Source organism: Neovison vison, chromosome 13, assembly GCF_020171115.1.
Source record: "Neovison vison isolate M4711 chromosome 13, ASM_NN_V1, whole genome shotgun sequence".
NCBI lineage: Eukaryota > Metazoa > Chordata > Mammalia > Carnivora > Mustelidae > Neogale > Neogale vison.
In genome coordinates this window covers 10,950,465-10,971,866 of record NC_058103.1, presented here as the reverse complement: position 1 = coordinate 10,971,866, position 21,402 = coordinate 10,950,465, and the positions used below count along the sequence as shown (strand labels likewise).

Below are 21,402 nucleotides of genomic sequence, written 5' to 3'. Positions count from 1 at the left end.
CAGGTAAGGAGGGCATGATAATTATAAAACCTCTGGAGCTTTTTAAGTTGGTTTTTAGTTGAGGTTCAGGGGTGAATAAACACCATCCCTTGGGGTCCCCTTCAGTCATTGTGCCCAAAAGCCTCATAGACACAGGACATGGGTTGCCTGTGGCTATAGACTAGGTTTCAAGGTGTGTGGATCACTGGGAATGGAATTGATTTTCATCTTTGTTGTTTCAGATGGTAGAAATGGTGTGTCTCCATGTGATCAGTTTGATGGAGGCATTACAAGAATGCAATTCAACAATTTTTGTCAAGGTAGGAAAATCTTAATGATTTTTGTAGACCATTTCTTGCTCCTAAAAACTAATGTGGATTTACTTGGAATGTGCCTTTGAAGAGGAAAATAAAACTGATTTGATTTTGACTTTCAGAGTCAGGGACTAGAGGTTTCAGGCTCATGTAACCGCCCTTCCCCAAATGGTTATCATGATATTTTTGCTCACTTTTACCACTGTGACTGACTCTAGCTAGGTGAGAGATGCTGGACCATGAATGAACGTGAAGACAAGTCATGAAAATAGTACTGGACAGCATTGATCTGAAAATGATCTTATATAAATTGGTTGGGGGTGCCCCACCTTGCAGGATATCCAGAAATCCAAGGAAAATAGTCTTTCATTGCTGAACTTGGTAGCTAGTGTTTTTCTCTAAGGTAAATTAATTTTGTTTCTAATATTACCATAATAAATCACTGTTTAGTGTATGAAAGTAATTTAAGTATTCGTCACCTGCCCAAAGACATCAGAGGCATACATGGTAAAAAAAAAAAAAAATAGACTAAAGAAGAACTTGGTTTCTCTATCTTTTCTATCTTTTTTACTTCCCCTCTTCTTCCTTTCCTTCCGGTCCTTCCATCTCTTCTTCTCACTGATTCTCCTCCCTCCTCTACCTGTTCCACCTGCTGTTTACCTGTGTGTGTATTTTCCGTTCCCTCTGCCACCATCACCAAGCTCCACCACACCGAGCACATCAGTCTGGCACCTTATAGCTTGCTTGCTGTTTTGTGCCTTGGTTGACCCTATTCTCGCATAAAGTTCACTTGTCAAGTTAACTCCCATAATGCTGAAGAAAAGCAACCCATTTTCCGGGAAAACTTGACTGTCATCAGAACACTGCAAAGCCCCTGGTTCAAATGGGCTGGATAGAGCTTGCTAGTCCACAGCAAAAGTCAACACCATGAGAGAAACTCTATGACTGACTCTCAGATGACCATACATGACTTTATTTTTTATAAATTTATTAAAAGTATAATTTTGATGCAGTAAGCTATACATATTTAAAGTGTACAATTTGCTAAGTCTTCACATGTATTACACCCATGAAAACATTACTATAATCAAGGTAATGAACATATCCCTCCTCCCACTAAAGTTTTCCCATATCCTGTTTAGTCTGTCTTTGCCACCATTCATGTATCCTACCTCCCCATCCGCAGACAACTGTTGGTCTCTTTTCTGTCACTATTAGCTAGTTTGCATTTTCTAGAATTTTATATAAGTGGACTTATAGAATACTTAAGCTTCCCCCTTGCTCCCTTCTCTCATTCAGAAATCTATTACAATTAATCCATTTGGTTGCATGTATCAACAGATCATTTCTTTTTCTCTCTGTGTAGCTTTCCATGGTGTGGCTGTATCATGTTTTGTGTATCCATTCATCGGTTAATGGACATCTGGGCTCTTTTCAGTTTGGGGCTATCACAAATAAAGCTGCTATGAATATTGACATGCAAGTGTTTGTGTAGTTGTATGCTTTCATGTATGTTGGACGCCGAGGAGCAGACTGGCCAGGCCATATGATGGGTGTATAACTTTTCAAGAAATCAACAACCTGTTTTCCTAAGTGATTGTGCCCTGTTGCATTCACAGCAGCAGTGTGTGAGCATTTCAGTTGCTACACACCTTTGTCAACACTTTGTGTAGTCAGTCTTCCATTTTATTCACCCTACAGATTGTGTCCTGGGATCTCATTATGGGTTTAAATTGCATGTCCCTATTGACAGGTGACATTAAACATCTTTTGATGTGCTTACTTGTTATCCACGTATCTGCTTGGTGATGTCTGTTAAAATTATTTGCCAACATTTTTAAATTGGGATGGATTTTTTTCTTATAATTTTAAGACATACATCCCTTACCAGAGATGGGATTTGCAAAGATGTTCTCTGTAGTTGTCTTTTCATTATCTTAGCAGTGTCTTGTGAAGTGTAGACGGTCTTAATTTTGATGAAATACCATTTATCAAATGTTTCTTTTATGGATCATGCTTTGATGTTGTATTTTAAAAGATCTTTGCCTAATCCAAGGAGAAGTGAGCTCTTAACAGTATTGAGCCTTCTGATCTATGAACATAGTGTACCTATTTTTTAAAATGCTTTTGTTAACTTTTTTCCAGCAATATTTTGTAGTTTTCCATATACAGAACTAGCATATTTTTGCCAAATTCACCCCTACATATATAATAGTTTTAGGGTATTATAAGTAGTATTTTTTTAATCCAAACTGCTGATTGTTCATTACTAGTATTTGGAAATACAACTGATTTTATATTGATCTTTTACCCTGCTAGCTCTTAAGCTTATTTATTAGTGCTAGTACCTTTTTTGCAGATTTCATCAGCTTCTCTGTATAGACAATTGTGTCATGTACAAGTAAAGGCAATTCTCTTTCTTCCTTTCCAGTCTTTATACCTTTTATTTCTTTATCTTGTCACATTGCTTTGGCTAGATCCTCTAGTACAAGTTGAATAGAAGTCATTAGAGTGGGAAACCTTGCCTTGTTCCTGATCTGAGGAAGAATGCATCCATCTTTCCTCATTAAATATTAGCTATCAGTTTTTCATAGGTATTCTTTGCGAAACTGAACAAGGTTCCCTTCAATTCCTGGTCAGCTATGAATTTTTGTCAGGAATAAACGTAGAACCTTTTAAATACTTTTCTTACATTTATGGAGATGGTTATTTGACTATTCTTTCTTGGCTGTTAACAAGGTAAATTTTATGGATTGATTTTTGTATATTAAAACAATCTTGTATTCCTGGGACAAACCATACTTGGGTATGATGCGTATTATCTATCCTTTTTATATCTTGCTGAATTCTATTTGCTAACATTTTAAAATAATTTTTTACATTGATGTTCATAAGGGATGTTGGACTGTAGTTTTTTTTTTCTAGCAATAAATATTTTGGGTTTTGGTATCAGGGTAATGATGGCCTCATAGAGTGATTTGGGAAGTATTCCTCCTTTTCTGTTTTATGAAAAAGTTTTGTATAGATTTGGTGTTATTTTTCCCTTGAAAATTTGATAGAATTGGGCTTAAAATTTTCTTTGCAGAAGGGTTTTAAACTTATAGATTCAATTTCTTTAATAGATATTAGGCTGTTTAGATTTTCTGCTTATTCTTGAGTGATCTTTGGGGTAGTGTATGTTTTTCAAAGAATTTGTCCATTTCATCAAAGTAGTCAATTTTATTGGCACGAAGTTGTTCATAATATGTTTTTAAGAGCTGTAGGATCAGTAGTTATGCCACCTCTTTAATTCCTGACATTGGTGATTTGTGACTTTTTTTTTTTTTTCTGGTCAGTCTGTATAGAGACATATGAATTCTGGTGAGTTTTTGATTGAAAAACAACAATAACCAGCTTTTGAATTGTTTTCACTGATTTTCTGTGTTTCATTTCATTGACTTCTATTTATTATATTCTCCCTTCTGATTACTTTAGCTTTAATTCACTCTCATCTATTATAAGTTTCCCTCTAAGCACTGGTTTAGTGGCATCCCATAATGAAATATGTTGTGTTCTCATTTACAGTCAGTTCAAAATACTTTCTAAATTCCTTTTTGCTTTCTTTTCTTGACTCATTTTTGGTTACTTAGAAACATATTATTTAGTTTCCAAATATTTGGGGATTTTCTAGTTAATGGGTTTTTAGTTCCTATTCATGGTCCGAGAACGTACTGTATATCATTTCAGTCATTTTAATTTATTGAGACTGATTTTATAGGCTGTGTTGGTACATGCCCTGTGTGCACTGAAAAGAATGTGTCTTCTGCTATTGTTGGGTATAGTGTCCTATGCTGCTTGGTTCATGGTTATTGGTAGTGTTGTCCAAGTCTTTGATGTCGTTCCTTTTATCTACTTATTCTATTACTGAGAAAGAGGTATTGAAATATCTCTGTTGAAAGGGGTATCCAAAAATCTCTTGTGGATTTGTTTATTCATCTTTTCAGGTTTACCAGTTTTTGCTTCATGTATTGTGAATCTCTGTTATTAGATGCATAAATGTTTAAGATTATTAGGTCTTTCTGATGAAATGAATTTTTCAAGGGCTGTCTTTATCCTCAGTAATCATCTCTGCTGTGAACAGTACTTTGATATTAATAAAGGAAGTGTAGTTTTTCTTTGACTAGTGTTAGGATGGTATATCTTTTTCTGTCCTTTTAACTTATTTGTGACTTTATGTTTACAGTATATTTCTTACAGACAGTGCGTAGCTAGATGTTGCACTTCTTTTAAATCCAGTCTGACAATCCCTTCCTTTTAATTGGGGGGGTGTCTTTAAACAATCTGCATTTAATGTGTTTTGTGCCATTGTTGGGTCTAACACTATCATCTTGCAATTTGTTTTCTGTATTTTCCATCTGTTCTTTGTCTCCTGTTCTCTTTTTTTTTTTTCCATTTACTTTCTGCTGGATTGAGATGTTAACGATTAAATTTTGGCTATATTTTCCTCTTCTAAGGAAAAGGAAGCTAAGGTTGTTATTTTGAGAAACTTCTGTACTATCATCAATGTTTAGTGCTCTAAATTTCTTCCTTTAGCTGCATTCTTCCAGATATTCTCATTTCCATTCAATTCAAAATATTTACTAATTTCCCTTTTGGTTTCTTCTTTTCCCATGAGTTATTTAGAAGTAGACATGTGTTCTTTAGTTATCTTATTAGCTGTATGTTTTCGTTGTTTTTTTGTGTGGCTGATTTGGAGTTCATGGTATACATTTTTAACTTATCACTGTCTACCTTCCAGTAATATACCACTTTGTGTATATAGGTGGATTTCCATCCTTGGCTTTGTGCTCTTACTGTCATCCATTTTACTTCCACATATGTTATAAACCAAATCACACACTCTTATTGTTTTTGCTTTAGGCAGTCAATTATCTCTTAGAGACTTAACATTTTTTTCAGTATTTATTTATATTTGCTATTATTGCCATATTTATACTTGCCATTTTCAGTCTTTTTCCCTCCTTTTATAGATCTAAACTTCTTTCTTCTGCTCAAATGACTTCCTTTACTATTTTTTTAAAAGATTTTATTTATTTATTTGAGAGAGAGAGTGAGAGAGAGTATGAAAGGGGAAAAGGTCAGGTCCACTAAGCAGGGAGCCCAGTGAGGGACTCCATCCCAGGACTCTGGGATCATGACCTGAGCTGAAGGCAGTCCCTTAACCAGCTGAGCCACCCAGGCGCCCTCCTTTACCATTTCTTACACAGGTCTGCTGGTGATTGATTCCTTTGCTCTTGTACATGAGAAAGTATGTACTTTGCCTTTGTTTTTGGAAGGTATTTTCACTGGGTATTGAATTCTAGATTCTAAAGTTGGATTTTTTTTTCAGTGCTTCAAAGATGTTGCTCCTTTACTGTCTTCTTGCTTTCATTGTTTCCAACAAGAAATCTCTATTATTCTAATTTTTTTCTTCTGTATGTAGTATGTCCTTTTCTCTCTCTCTCTCTCTCTCTCTTTTTTTTTTTTTTGGCTTCTAAGATTTTCTCTTCACCATTATTGTTAAGTAATTTGATGATGAAACACCTGAGTATAATTTTCTTCATGTTTCTTATGCTTGGGTTTGTGGGGCTTCCTGGATCTATAAATTTATAGTTTTCTTTATATTTGGAAAATGTCAGCTATTGTTTCTTTAAATATTTCCTTCTATGCCTCTACTTGACATACTAAGGATTTCCTTTACCTTCTTGACCGTATTGAATATAGTTATAATAACTGTTCTAATGTCTTTCTCTACTAATTCTGTTATATGTATCATTTTGAGATCTTTTCCAATTGATTGATTATTTTTCTTTTTCATTTTTTCTTTTCTTTTTATTTACTTTGGGGGGTGGGGCTGGCAGAGGAAGAAGCAGAGAGACAATCTTAAGTAGGCTCCATGCCCAGGGCAGAGCCCAATGTGGAGCTTGATCTCACAACCCTGAGATCATGTCCTGAGCTGAAATCAAGAGTTGGATGCTTAACCAACTGAGCCACCCAAGTGCGCCCCTCCAGTTGATTGATTTTTATTTTCATTATAGGTCATCTTTTCCTGCTTCTCTGCATGCCTGGTAATTTTTTATTCCATTCTTGACATTTTGAATTTGACTTTCCTGGGTGCTGGATATTTTTGTATCTCTAAAAAATATTTTTTGAGCTGTGTTCTGTGATATTGTTAAATTGTTTAGGTAGTTTTTTCCTTTTGATATTTGCTTTTAAGCCTTGTCAGGTGACCAGAGCTGCATTCTTTCTAGAGCTAATGTTTCTTTGCCACTAAGTAATAGCCTTCTGAGTATTGTACTTGATACTCTGTTAGTTAAAGAATTTAAAGTAGGAGCACCTGGGTGACTCAGACATTGGGCCTCTGCCTTCGGCTCAGGTCATGGTCCCTGGGTCCTGGGATCGAGCCCCACATCAGGCTCCCTGTTAGACGGGAAGCCTGCTTCTCTCTCTTCCACTCCCCCTGCTTGTGTTCCCTTTCTCGCTGTGTCTCTCTCTGTCAAACAAATAAATAAAATCTTTTTAAAAAGAAAGAATTCAAATTAAAAAAACCTGCCTACTCTCACTAGTTTGTGGGAATACCAACTGTTGTTGGCACTGTGTGGTCACCACTCTAATCTTTTGGGGTTGTTTTTTTCTTCAGCCTTGGGTAGTTTTCTCACGTGTGTGCACTGGTCAGTGTGTGGCTGACGACTCAATGGGAACCTTTTACAGATCTTCAGAGTTCTCTCTTGCTGTCTTTCTCCCTTTCTGTGCAGCTCCCTCCTCTCCAGTACTCTGCCTGACAAACTACACACCTCGGCCCCCCTGGGCTCCCTGATCCAGCTCTTTAATTCAGGAAGACAGACAGGCTCTGTCCAGGTCCTGCAAGCTTTCTAGGCAGTAAGCTAGGATAATTGTAGGACTTACCTTGTTTCCTCTCCCTTGGGGATCACTGAAATGCCCTGATGCCCAGGGTCTAAAAACCACTGTTTCATATACTCTATCTGAAATTTTAATTGTTCCAGGCAGGAGGGTAAATCTGGTCTTTGTTACTCCATCTTTGCTGAAGAAGAAAGTTTCACACCTAATTTTAGTTTTGAGAACTGGAACAAGCATGGAGTGAAATGAATGCAGTTTACCTGAGCAGAAAGTCTTTATCCTGTAGCATAAAGCAATATAAGAGGAAAGTATCACTTTTATTTTGGTGAAAAACAACTTATTTTTTTAAATGTCCTTCAGTTTTCTGGATATCATTTCTGAAGAGGGAAAAAAAACCTTAGCCAACTTTATTATCACATTACAGAACCCAGAATAAATAACATCTAATTCTTACTGACAGCTTTGTAGGAGCCACTAGCAAAAGGGAGTGGAAATGAATGTTACTCAGTAAGTCAAATTAGCATTCCTGAAATAGGATGACTGTTAGATTATGTAATGCTATCAATAATGAGATTTAATTTGAAGGCTTTAGTCATGAGATTCACAAATGACAAACCTGAAGGTCCTTTGCAGATATATATTAGAATGATATGGTCACATGTTTCATAAATGGGCTAATAGCAAAGACACTTCAAAAACCAACCTCCCGGCCACCTGGGTGGCTCAGTGGATTAAGCCGCTGCCTTCGGCTCAGGTCATGATCTCAGCGTCCTGGGATCGAGTTCCGCATCGGGCTCTCTGCTCAGCAGGGAGCCTGCTTCCCTATCTCTCTCTCTCTGGCTGCCTCTCCGTCTACTTGTGATTACTCTCTGTCAAAATTAATAAATTAAAAAAAAAAACCAACCTCACTATTTGCCTTGATTGCCTCATATAGGCTTTGAGCCCCAGGAATAGCTCTGGGAAAGGTGTCCACCCAGGGTCAGTGTACTCAGTGCTTCCTGGCTCCTACCCTGCTTGGTCCCTCAGTATCTTAACAGGAGCTTAGTTTAGATCTTTCCTAAATACCCAGAAGCATATGGCCCTGCTCCTTATCAAATAGGTCAAAATTCAACAAAAGTTTGTAGACACTAGGACCCTCAGAGTTGTTTTTCTTTGTTTTGTTTTTTTTTTTTCTTTATAGACATTGAAGAGGAAGTGGTCAGACTAGTTTATTTTTTCCCAATCAGAATGTTTACATGAGCCAGTCCTGCTAATGGCCAGAGAGCATAGCTTTATCTGCCACTGACCTTTGTAATCCCAGTTTGTTACAAAGGTTGGTGGTTGGAGGAAGCAGGGAGAAAATGTCGCTTTCTGATTAAAAAAAATTTTTTTTGTATTTTCTGATATTTTGAGTTTTAGTCCAATTACACCGTACACTGTTCCAAACACAACATTCGTGCTAGAGACAGAGTGTTGCGTGGCTGTGTTTGTGAGTGAGCGTCAGTGCCAGTGAAACGGGCAAACTGTACATCTCGACAGAATGCTCAAAGCAAAACAATAGCCAGATTGAGTCTTGGGAGGAAAAGCATAGAGAGAAATGTAGTTTCTCACTTCACCAAGTTGTGTGTGTGTGTGTGTGTGTGTGTGTTGATGAGCCTGTGGCCATGACTAGTGAACAGAGAGGTTATTGGTACGCTGTCCCCCATCCCAGCAGGCCTCCTGCTGGTTCTTTCATTTTCCTCCTGGCAGAGCCCCTCCAGTTTGCCCAGGATGGAAACCTCAGCTTCTGCTCTTTTCCTCGCTCCAAAGAGCAGACCGGGGGTCTCTCAGATTGTGTCTGTAGGCATCACCCTTCTTCCTCTCCAAAGCCACCCCTGGTCTTACCTGGACCATCGAGGCAGCGTGCTCCACCCCCGGCCCCCAGCCTCCACTCTCCACACCCTTCCTCACCCTGGTCTGCAAATTGTTGCCATGATGATCTTTCTGGAGCCCAGTTCTGCTCGCAGTGAACGGGGCTCCCCTCTTCAGAAGTTATACTAGATTTGGAAACAATCCCAGGTCATCATGGGTGGGTGGTGAAGAGCCTCCCCTCCACTTTGCTAAACTTGTTTCTCGTGACCCACCTCCTGAGAACCTCAGGCTTCAGCATCACCTGAATCCCTCCCACCTCCACCTCCCTCTGCACTCCACCACCTGTGGGCCTCGCCTCCTGGAGTGTGCCCTTGTATTCGTGGCTAGGGCTGCTGGGACGGTCCCACGGCCTAGGCTGAAACACAGAAACTTACCCCTCAGTTCTGGAAGCCAGAAGTCCCAGCTTAAGGGGTCAGCAGAGTTGTTCCTTTTGAGGGCTGTGAGGGAGAACCTGTTCCATCCTCCCCCGAACTCACTTTGGGGATTGGTGGGCAATCTTTGGCGTTCTCTGGCTTGTAGACCTCTGCCTTCATCTTTGCATGGGGCTCTGTCAGTGAGCAGGCCTGTGTCCAGATTTTCCCCTTTCCCTAAGAGTATCAGTTATATTGGATAAGGGGCCCACCCTACCGTAGAATGACCTCATCTTAACTCATTACCTCTGCATCGATCCCTCTTCCAAATAAGGTCACATTCTGAGGCAGTGTGGGTAGGGACTACAGCGTCTGTCTGGGGAGGGCACGGTTGAGTGCATGGCCACTGTACTCCTCTACTGAACAGGAATAGAGGGTCGGAAGGAACGCAGAGTGGAGAGATAAGACGCATATTCGGGTGTTAGAGATCTGAGCAGTGCTGTGTTTAGCCTTTCCAAACGTACCGGAACCAGTACACCCCCTGCCCCATTTAACCACCAATCAGAGAGCTGTGGAGCACCCTCTGGGAAACACTATTCTGTCCCAGACTTCCAGATTTATATGACCTTGTGGTCCAGAGGGCTGAACCATGGCTGAGAGATCAGAGCAGGGAGAGGAGAGCCACTGCTGGAGGCCCTTGGGCTGGACATCCTGTGAGCTCCAAGGAAGGACACAGCAAAGGGGGTCGGGTGGACCAGAGGGGCCGGAGGAGGGCGAGGCCCCCACATGCCTGCAGTTTGAGTGCCTTGCTCCCTGCGGGGGTGGGGACCCTCTGCTCACCTGCCTGCGTCCACACCTCTGGCCCAAGTCTTGCTGTCCCCCACCTTCCAGATCAGAGCCAGGCGACCTCGGGGCATGCTTTTTTATACCGCTGAAGCTTTTTAGCCACCTCCCAGGGAGATCTCCTTAACAACTACGGGCAAATAGAGTCCTACTCGGGGGGACTCAAGTTTAGAGATCCTCATGGAGGAAATGCTATTTCAAGAAAGTGAGGATTTAATTAAATAAATACACATTTCATTTCCTGTGTGTGGTAGCTTTCAAGAGACAATCAGTCATTTACTCTAGAGCATGTGTTCCGGCCACTCGCAGGGGCACTCATTAACCTCCCAGTGCCACTGGCTCAGCAGGGTCTGGCCTCAGAAAGATGTTTTTCCGATAATGGATAACTCCGCAGCAGGGGCCCATCCCTTTGGTGATGTTACAGGGGTTCTGTGTGCCCAGCCTTCCCGAGCCGTAGCCGAAGCTGCTGGGGGCGGGGATGGAGAATTCGAATAACACGGCTTCTGTGTTTCTCCACACAGCTGATACCTATGTGGTTGCCAATGATTCAGTCAAATATCAAGGTAAGTCATCCCTGGGTGGACCGGAAGCTCAGCTCCCTGCAGACAAGGTCAGGCCGTGAACAGGGCTCCCTGACGCTCCACTTGCTGTGGAGAAAGGTGAATTCACCCTGCTCCCGGCCTCAGGGGGTGGCACAGCACGGGCTCTGTGGGCCAGGGAATGGGCACGCAGGCCGAGGGGACAGCGGGAGCCACGGTCGTACTATCCGCTGTGGATGAGGGTATGAGTGGAGGGGGGATCCGAGTCTGAGCAAGGCTCGCTTCCTGACTAGAATACAGGCCTGTCCTACCTTCCGAGGACACCCCTGTGCATCTGAGCCCAGGCATGTTCCGTGCTCTCTCCTGGTCGCTGAAATAGACTTTCCTTGGGCCCCCCGGCTGGCTCGGTCCATAGACTATGTGACTTGATCTCAGGGTCGTGAGTTCAAGCCCCATGCTGGGGGTCAAATCAATTAAATAAACTTTAAAGAAAAATAAAATGGATTTTTTGTGACAGGAAGGATTCTATTAAGAAACGCTAACATTGAATGAATGACAGAACTGAGCCAGAAGGGAAGGGCCCTGCCCCTCTTGTTCTACCTATGAGGAAACATGGAATCAGTTAGAAGAGTCACTTAGCCTTGGGCCCCACAGCCAGGAAGGAAGGACCCTATCCAAGTGCGTTTCCCATCGCCAGGCCCCACCTTGAGTGACACATCGTCATTGTTGGGCCGGACGTCCTCCATGACTAGTCAGGGTCCCTGGGTCCCTGGGGCCTGATGATGGCGGAGCCAGCCCCCTGCTCCACCCAGAACTGGGCTCTGTCTACAGCGCTGGGAGCACAGGGCAAGCAGGGGGCAGAGATGCAAACCTTCTTGCTGGTTTTTTTCTCAGCATCAGGGAGGGATGTCAGTGGATAGAAGGGGGCTGACCTCAAAGGTCTGCAGTAACCAAGACAGAAGTGCAGCCATCAACACGGACTTTCAGGCTTTGAGTCAGAGATCATGGTCTTGGTGCCATCTGGGGCCGCAGGTGGGGGTGCCTGCACTGCTGAAAACCTGTGAAAACGGATTGCCCCGTGTCCCCCCCACTCTGCCTTCGGGAAATCGAAACCCGAGGCCAACAGAGCTTACAACCTGGCCTCTTCTCGGGCAGTACTATGAGAACAGAGAGACCATAATCATGATTAAAATGCAAGGAAGAACTATTATGTGCCCGCTTCTGTTCTAAACCCTCCATTAACTCACCCTTAAAGGAAAACCCCATGAGGTTACCGTCCCCAGTTTGCCCAGGAGAAAAGCCAAACAGATGGAAAAACCTTGATCCCTGAGTCGTCCACAGAGAGGAGCTCGGATCTGGGAGCTGGCAGCAGAGCCTGCGTGGTGACCGGCTCCTGGGGGATGGCGCACGTGTGTGTGTGTGTGTGTGTGTGTGTGTGTGTGTGTGTGTTTGTGCGTGCGTGCGTGTGTGTGTGTGTATGTGTGTGTGTGTCTGCCCCCACCCAGCTTATCAGCGAATGGGTCGGGATGGGAATGGCATTAAGTGGACGGATCTGGGCCAGAGTGACTTTAGAGTCCCTGGCCCTGGCCCGCGTCCCCGCCCTCTCTGCCGCCAGATGTGAGAGCTGGCCTCTGTGTTGAGGCCCGGCGGCCCTGGAGGCCCACGGGAGGGCTCTGCCTGCAGGAGAAGCCCGGGCTGGTGCTCCCTTGGGTGGAGCCCGGACCGGCAAGGGAGAGAAACTAAACCCGCTGTCTCGCCCTTCCTCAACAGCACTTATCGGCCGGACTGCAGCTTCGCCTCCAGGCCATTCAGAACAACGTGAACCACCACAGCCTAAGGACACTGCCCGGCTCGGCCCCGAGCAGCGCCGGCCTCGTGGCTCTCCGCAAGTGGCTCCAGTGTACCCAGTTCAAAATGGCCCAGGTGGAGATCCAGTCCTCGGACGCGGCCTCTCAGTTTTATCCTCTATGAGCGGACTCCTCGGCTCTCAGTGTCAACACTCTGGTTTAGCAATAATGGGTTTCAAAAAAAAACAAAACAATTTGATCCAAGCAGGTTGGGGAACATATCGGTACTGTACATTCTCTTTCTAGTTTAGTAAAAAAAAAAAAAAAAAAAAAGACGTGCAAAGGCCGGAGAGGGCCAAAAAAATGAAGCTTTCTTGCTACACATCTTTCTGATGACTCCTTGGGCTATATCTGATTAAGTGTTTCCTTACATTATTTTTTAAGAAACCAAATCATTTTTCTTTAACTAACTTCTATTTTTTTTAAGAAAAAAAAATAAAAAAACAACAGACTGGTGGGTACTCACAGAAAAGTTGTATAAGTCCCCCGTTGCTATTTTTGATGATAGAGAATAAATAGGGTTTTTGAAACCTTTGTAGTGTTTTTTCTTAAAATCCACTCTTGGCAATGCAATAAAAAAAAAAAAAAAACCCGTCACCGTAAGCCAGTGACACTTGACTGAAGCTTTTTGTCATTATCCTGGGAAAAGTGGCAGGTTGCAAGGACCATTACAAAGTGCACTTAGAAATTAGGTGGTTAAACTGTGCCAATTGTTTTTTCTTTGTTTTATAATATCATTTTCCAAAACTGTCCAGTAAGTTTTATTATTTTTAAAACTAATTTTTCAACTCATTCGTTCTAGGCTGTACTTTCTTGTAAGCTTACTGAGAACCACTTTAGTTTTGTGAATAATAAATTTTATTCTTTTGTTAACACTTGTATACAATTCAATTTAGAACTGTAGATTGCGTACTGGACCAGACGACCCCCCACGCTGGCACAGAGCACTGCACCTGGAGTTATGTTTCATAAAACGGGATTTTAATAGTGTAAGAGCACCAAGATTTATCAGCACTTCTACTTAGCATTTGACTGTGCATTCACAAATCATACTTATCTTCTCTATCCTGTAATGCACTGACAACAAGAAGACTTACTATACATTTAAGCTGTATATTGACATGCTATTAAATGCACTTTTTTATTATCTTTGTGAGCCTGGGGTTTTTTAAAAATCAGTTTATATGTGGCTTGTAAATTTTAAAAACTTCTAACTTCCTTGAAAACTAAAGTACAGTTGTTGAAAGGAAAAGGCTTTCTTTCGGGTCATCTGGTAAGAGAGATACACAATTTATTTGAAGTCTATTCTCCAGGAAGGACCTTGAGGGCTTGAGGCAATGTTCTTTCTTTCTTTCTTTCTTTCTTTGTGTTAGTTATTATGAAGAGGACTCTTTTCTGCTGGGAAACCTGATACCTTCATGCTTCTCAGGGGAAAACAAATCCTCAAATGTTTGTTTCACGGGAGTTCTAGAACATCTGGGTGGTAGAGCTTCACCCCTATGAGAACTTGAGGAGAACCAGTCGGTCCCAAGATGAAGGATGTAGAAATGATCATTCTTCCTGTTTGACGTAGGAGCTCTTCCGACAGGCCTCCCCCTGGCTAGGATGCTCCCCGTTGTGCTTGGTTATGCTTCCGTCAACGTTCTGACTTCTATAAAAGTTGTGTGTGTCTTTATCTCACTTGTAAACTGTGACAGCTTAGAGGTTATGTCCTGTCTCTGTATCCCCAGGGTCTGGCACTCACCACCAGTTTAATTAATGTCTCTTGAACAGAATGGATTCGATTAAGCAACAGGTCTTCTGAGCTCTCCTGTGGGCTCAGTAAGGGCTGAACTGTGACATTTTCTTTTTGGGCAGTGATTCCTGGAGGGAGTAATGGAAACAGGCCAGGGGTGGAGGCGTTGGCTTCTTTCCGTGTGGGGGGTTTGATGACGCCGCTCTTCATTCATCCTGAGTTCTGCTGCAGGCAGCCCCGTCCTACTAGTAGATAGACAAGGTCCGAAGTCTTCCACAGGCTCTTCTTTAATCCTGGCTCTTTCAACGGACTGCTGCCTCAGTTTCTCTTTATATTTGTATCCCCCCGCCACAAAGGGCTGGAGGGGACCCCTCAACTCAGCCCTCTTGTCTGGTCCCCCGAATGTTTGCTTTACCCCAGTCACAATCTGGGGTCTTGGCCAGACCCAGGCAGGTCTGTCTCCTTGCCCCTGAGAACTGTGACCCGCTGTCCTGCCAAGCGGACCTAAATACTGTCCCTGCTGGGACCCTGCCACTTCCCTGCTTTATCCAGACCAGTACGCTTCTTCTCTGGCCTACACTGTCCCCCGGCCCATCCCCCAGGGTGGGCTTCTTCTTCTGGCCTTGTGTCAGCCACCCTCCCCACCCCCCAGCAAGTCAGACTCAGGCTCTTAGAAGAAGAGTCAGGACAAGCAGGGACAGATGGCAGTTGAGCAGGATTGGCTCTCATTAATCAGAGGAGAAGCCATTCACCTAGATCGGGGGTCAACCCACTGGTTTTCGTAAGGTTTTATTAGAACCGGCCACACCCACCATGTACGTGGGGTCTGTGACCCATTTGTGCTACAAAGGCAGAGGGAAAGAGCTGGAACGAGATGTGTGGTTCTGAAGCCCGAAATTATTGACCATCTGCCCCTTTACGGAAAAAGTCTGCCAACCCCTGGCCACGGAGGGAAACCGAGAGTCGAACCCTCACGTGGCCATAGCTTTCTGCCACCTCAGAGCTTTTGAAATTTCACTAATACTTCATCAGTACAGTGGGGACAAGGATGCATTTGACTTTATAGGGTTGTGGAGGTGATAAAAGAATGTGAGGAAAGAGCGATGCCTGCAGCATGTAAGCGGGGCAAGTGATGACTTCCTATTCTTCTTCATGAGTTAAAGCCTAGGAGGTAAATCTACTTGCCCAAGGTCACACGGCTCATGAGAGGCAGTGTTGGAACTTGACCACAGGCCATCTAACCCTAAGGACTCTGCCCTCAACCACTGCCCACCACAGCCCAGCCTCACGTGGCAGCCTGACGGCAGCAGAGGGCACAGAGACTCCAACAAATTCTACCTGATCCAGAGTTGGCCTGTAAGGATCATTGGCTTGGAGAAGGGCCAAGGCGTAGGCTCAGGTCTCCCTTGGCTGCGGAATCCTACTGACTTCAGAGTGCGAACGGAACATTCTGAGATACCCAAGGGGAGACTGAGCCCAAATCTGCAAAGGTGTAGATTCTATGATTGTGTGCAACGGACATGCCTCTTACTAGCTGGGTGACCTCGGACAAGTTCTTAAACCTCGGGACATCTGCTTTTCCTTATCTATAAATGGAGCTATCTACCCAGCGCCTGGGTGATGGAAAGCGCGCATGGGGAGAAGACTGTGAAGGCACTAGGAGACTGCCAGGAAGACCAGGGTAGCCTTAGGAAGACCATTCGGGGGGACAGTTCACAGCTGCAGATTCACCTGGTTTTTTCCTCCAGCTAGTCCCTCAGAAGCAAGACCTACAAGGCCATAAAGGCAAACATGACAGCGATAGCCAAGGATGGCCCGTCTTCACCGTGCAGGATTCCTCTCTTTGCAACCCTGTCCTTCTCCCCGTCGCCGGGATGTTTTCACCGAATCTCTTCCCAGAGGGTTTCATCTGAGGTCAAGTGCTTGCAACAACTCCATTTCGAAGCTACTGCAGACCAAATAAGGATTGGATCAGACTGGAGAAGATGGGTTATTCACCAAGACTTTCTCCTGAGCTGGGGCTGAAGGGCTCCTGGGGATAACTGGACAGCGCAGATCATGTCGCATTACTCCTTTAGTAGAATTAATTTGCAAATGTGTATATCAGGCAGATGGAGTGTTTTGACAGTAATGGAAGTGGTTGGAGCTCCGTGGACTAGTACCAGACCAGTGTTTTTGTAAGAGCTGATCCCTTTCAGAGATGGCTGAAGTCTTACTCATAAAAGGCTGGTTGGTTTATTCCACTGACAGGAGCGACATGCAGGAAGCCTCTTGAAGAGGGTTCGAGAGAAGCCGGGAGAGCCATCATGGATTGAGTGTCTACTAAGTCCTGAGTACTTTACACAGGTTTCCCTTTCTCCTCATGGCGCCCCCTACATTGTGACTCCCATTTTGCAGATGGGGCTACTGAGACCCAGAGGTTATATGACTTCTCCAAGTTCATGCAACTGACTATACTAGCATTAGGACCAAATGGCGTCTGACTTCATGTCAGTGCTCCCCTGAGTAAAGGTTAATGTCTCTTTGCTTTTTCTGCTCTTTGGGCTCACATGGGCCAAGAGTGTGGGGTGGAGAAGTCTGAGGGCTTCCCTGGGAGCAGCTGTATCTTGATGTTTCTGTTTAGTGATCATTTATCATAAATTCCCATCAAGCCAGCGTCACCTTCTGATAAGATATTTTCTCCTTTGCTTTGGGGAATTCATTTAGTTTCCACTTAATATAATAGTTCTATGGTAAAGAATAAAAATGTATGCATTGAAGAGCATGGTGATGAATCGTTAGATTGGGGGCCTGCCGGGAGCTGGCTCAGCCCTGCAGACACCCGTCTCCAGGTCATCGTAACCCTCACTGCAGGGTTACAGGAGGGCTGCAGATAGAGCATCTCATCTCATTGTCACAAAGTGACGGGAGGAAGGCACTTCCGTTATCAGCCCCATGTTACAGATGAGGAAACCGAGGCACAGAGAGACAATACTTAACAAAAGTCACTCAGTAAGACGTAGAACAGAATACCTCCAAAACCCCTAGTTCCTTCTAATACGTAATCGGAGAGTTAATGACAGGTAGAGTCTTTTGCTACTCACCTGACGGACAAGATAGAATACTGTGGACCCGAAGTCACCACCTGGCAGACCTTGGCCTACTGGTTGACCTTGGCCCACGGCATGTTTAATTGGATGAGCTTCAACTTTCCATTTCTCGTTTTGGTTTGAAATCTCTGTGATGGCGCACCCAGGTCCCACCACTGATCTCTGCCTCCCAAGCAGGAAGACCCCAAAAGCCTTTTGGCAAAATCCTGTTGCCTCTACGTTCATCGGCGAGGCCTTGCTGGCTTCCCACATTCGCCTGCCGGGCGGGCGTGTGAGTTTGCCACCCAGTTAAGACTGACCTCCTGTTTTATGGGCTCCATCTGCAAGCCGGCAGTGCAGTAGGACTTGGGGCTGTTTTGTCAGCCCCTAGCAGCCTTGCTGCCCGTCCCTCCGGCGTCATTCCTCTGCCCCCACCTGCACGGCTGCTGGCTGGGGCTCCTGACCGTCCACACGCCCACCTATCCGCTTGACCTCATTTTGGGTCAGGGCTAGATTCCCCCACCTGCTGCCTCCCGGTTTCTCCCAGCCCCCGAGAACCGGGGGTCAGCAGGTGGTGCCGGGTGAGGCCCTGGTTCCAGCTCTTTGCGGCAGGGCGAGCAGGACATTGGCAGAAGCCTCGGATTTGGCTGAACAAAGAGCTGGCTTCTTAATTATGCAGTCCAGACAGGCCCCACCAGCAGGCCGGTGGAGAGGGGAGCCTCCCGGGGCTGCCTGGCAGACGCCCTGATTTCCTCTCCTTCAAGTGGCCACTTGGAAAAGAAAGGAACCAGCAAGTAATCAAGCGTGAAGGACAGGAACACTCCAGGTGAGAACAATCACACCGCTGAGCCAGGGGTGCATGGCCGGGGGGGAGGGTGCTCGGCAGAGGGGGATCGGGCCTGCTCCAGACAGTGGGGCGTACCCAGAGCCTGCCACCCAGAGGGCTCACCATGGATGGGGTTGAGGGCCAGGCCGGGTGGATGTCAATGTCAAGGACGGGGACACAGGGCAGTCTCGACAGCCAGGTCGTTTGGAAACGTGGCTGTGGACCGGTCCTCTGACCCCATGCACATCACTTGATCTTGCTAAACCTCTATTTTATCAAGAGTCCAACGGAGATGGTAATTCCTCCCTTGCAGCCGGTTTGTAGAGAGCAAGTGAGGTGACATGCATTGGGGACCTAGCGCAGAGCCAGCTGTAACCCAGGATGGTGGCCAGCCTTCAAGGAACGCTCGCCACTCCTAGGCGTGCTCAGCACCCAACGCTCTCGCAGCCTCGTAGCCTTCCGACTGTGATGCCGCGTGATAGCTGCTGTTTTGCTGGAACGAAATCACAGCTCGCAATGGGAGTTCGCCTCCAGTTCTGAGTGCGGCCGTCCCCGCCGGGCTTCGCATGGTGACTCAAGGCTCCCTCCATGCTTCTCGGCTTGAAGGGGAGATGGGGAATCCTCCCCACGGCAGATCCTGTCGTCCTCTGAACCTCACACGGTAGGAACACATCCTTGTGTTGTAAGGGGGATCTTATTTTGAAAATAATCAATGGATATGTTCTCTATTCTTCTCCAGGAAACCACATTTCCCAGCCTGGCACGGTGGAAAACGTGGGCCAGGAGAAGGCTCGGCTGCAGAGAAGTTCCTATCAGAACCAGCCCCCCGGAACCCCCAGCCCTCTCACCCCCTTTTCGCGGGTATAGACTCCAGAGTCCCCGTGATCAGAAGAGATTGCTGCGGTCCAGACATTTGCCTCTGGAGCCGTGGCGGGACAGAAGCTCACCCACAGAGACTAGAAGGGCCCAGTACAGCCCTGCAGTCATCTGTTGGGGAAGCAGCCCAAGCCAGCCCCCAGACCCGCCAGGACCTCGACCGCGCCATCTGCGTTCGGCTCCCTCAGCCCGAGAGACCCCAGATACCAGCTCCGGGGTCCGCCTGGGTGTCTTCTAGAAGGGTGCAGGCCTGGCAAGTTGGCTCGAAGACTGAGCATCCGTCCAGAAGACAGAGTCCTCCCGAAGAGACTAGCTGAACAAGAAGAGGCCTGAATGCCATCAGTTTGCAAATCTGGGTTTTTCTACCTCTCCCATCCTGACCCCCAATGGTGGGGCGGGGGGACTCTGAAGAGTTATGTGCAATAAAAGGCTGTATTTTTTTCCTTATGCTGCATCTATGCTGTTAAATTAAATTCGTAACCCACCATTACTCAGTTAATTAATTCCACAAATATTTCTTGTGCCAGGCAATTTTTGAGGGGCTGGAGATTTGGCCATGAATAAGACTGGACAGCAGGGTGGGCTGTGGAAGGCACCTTCTGTTCTAATGGGAGGAGAAAGGCAGTAAACATAGGGGTCAGCACGGGCCCTTGGGCTAAGAACTTCTATACAGAAATTTTAACGAGGCAGTAGAAGGGACAATGAGCAGGGGGCCCAAGAAAGCCACACAGTGACTGCTGGGGAAAGTGACTGAAAGGACATCAGCTGACGCTCCAGGAGCAGCAGGAAGGCCAGGGTGGTTGAGCGGAGGGGCGGGGGACCAGCAGAAGGGATTGGGGGTTGGGGTTGGGGAGAAGCCCATACCAGGTAGAGGACCTCGTGAGCCAGGGGAAGGAGTGTGGGTTTTATTACAACTGTGGAAGAAGTCGCAGGCAGGTTTTTAACTCACCTATGATCTGACATGCATTTTGTAAAGATCACCCCAGCTTTTGCGGGAGCTACAGGAGCAGAAACAGGGGACCGAGGGCGGGACTCTCCCTAGAGTCCAGGTGGAAGGTGGTGGGGGCTGGGAGTGGGGGGTGGGGAGCGGAGTTAAGCTGGTTAAGCTCAGAGCTTCAGAAATGGACATGGTAGGACTTACTGATTTACCAGCCCCTGGTGCAAGGCACGGAGGTGGAAACATGACCGTCAGGGTTTGCGCGCTAAGTGGTGGTGGTCGATGAGGTCACCGGTGGAGACGAGGAAGATGGGATGTTGTGGGGTGGTGGAGGGAGAGCTAAGAGTCACGTGTGGCTGCGACGAGGGACCTGGACACAGGAAGGGAGCCACGGGAGACGAGTAGGGAAGTTGAGGCTGGACGTGCTCGCTTGGCATCGGTGCCTATGGGGGGATTGGCAGCCTCGGGCCTGGATGAGCTTGCTGGGGGAGTGTGGGGAGACAGAGAAGGGAGACTGACCGAGGCGGAGTGCAGGCAGAGGGGAGGCAGGTCAGCCCAGCACCTTCCTTCTCACCACCCGCGATGGTGGCAATAGCGCCATTTCTCATTAACGGGCTGTGAACCCAAATGTGGGCTCTGAACCCCTCACTCTGCTGTCCCAGGATCCAGACACGCTGACTCTACTCCTTTTTTGAAGTTTGACATAAAAAGTGAAATAGAAAAATTAAGTTCTCCTAAAGGAGATGCAAACCACTGAGCATTTGTCTTGCTCGAAAGGTTAAGCTCAAACCTCCAGACAAAAGTCAGTGGCCTTTAAACCGGCCTCACCTGGAAGTTCACAGCACATGCGCCCCAGCTCCGGACCTTCCTCAGCCCTGCTCTTGGAGGACAGCTTCCGAGCAACCTCACCGATGGCTGCGCAGGGGCTGTGCTGTCACCACCCTTAGGACCCCTCCATGTCCCTGGGCAAGGCGTGCCCTTCCTGGGGCTGGGCTCGCTCTGGCTGCAGCCGCACGCGAGCAGAGGATCTCCAGCCGGGAAGGCCTCCACCGCAGCCCCTCTCTTTGAGGACAAGGCCTGGCCCTTCTAGGAACCCCCTGTTCAGAATGTCATGATCCCTGCGTGTCAGAGAGTCCAGAAAGGAGGACATCTGTTCTTAATTTAAGAGGTGTAGGGGCGGCTGCAACGAGCGACACAGAAAAGTTTCCAGTATCTTCTAGTTTCAATGGTAGAGGCGGCACGTGACCTCAGAGCAGGTCTTGGCTCCAGGAAGAATTGCCGAGTGTCCCTCTAGCTATGAGTTAGGTAGACACTTAATGCCT

General features: G+C 46.0%; 1 protein-coding gene across 8 annotated transcripts in view; it reads left to right on the top strand.

Moving 5' to 3' along the window:
- The window catches only part of UNC79 (unc-79 homolog, NALCN channel complex subunit), a 240,734-nt gene extending 226,969 nt beyond the window's left edge, over positions 1–13,765 (top strand). For all 8 annotated transcript variants that reach the window (XM_044230469.1, XM_044230471.1, XM_044230474.1 and 5 more), the window contains 3 exons: positions 222–299; positions 10,774–10,815; positions 12,562–13,765. In XM_044230469.1, the coding sequence (XP_044086404.1) occupies positions 222–299; positions 10,774–10,815; positions 12,562–12,762 (321 nt within the window). In that variant the 3' untranslated portion in view covers positions 12,763–13,765. The remainder of the gene's footprint in view (positions 1–221; positions 300–10,773; positions 10,816–12,561) is intronic.
- The last annotated feature ends 7,637 nt before the right edge of the window (positions 13,766–21,402 follow it).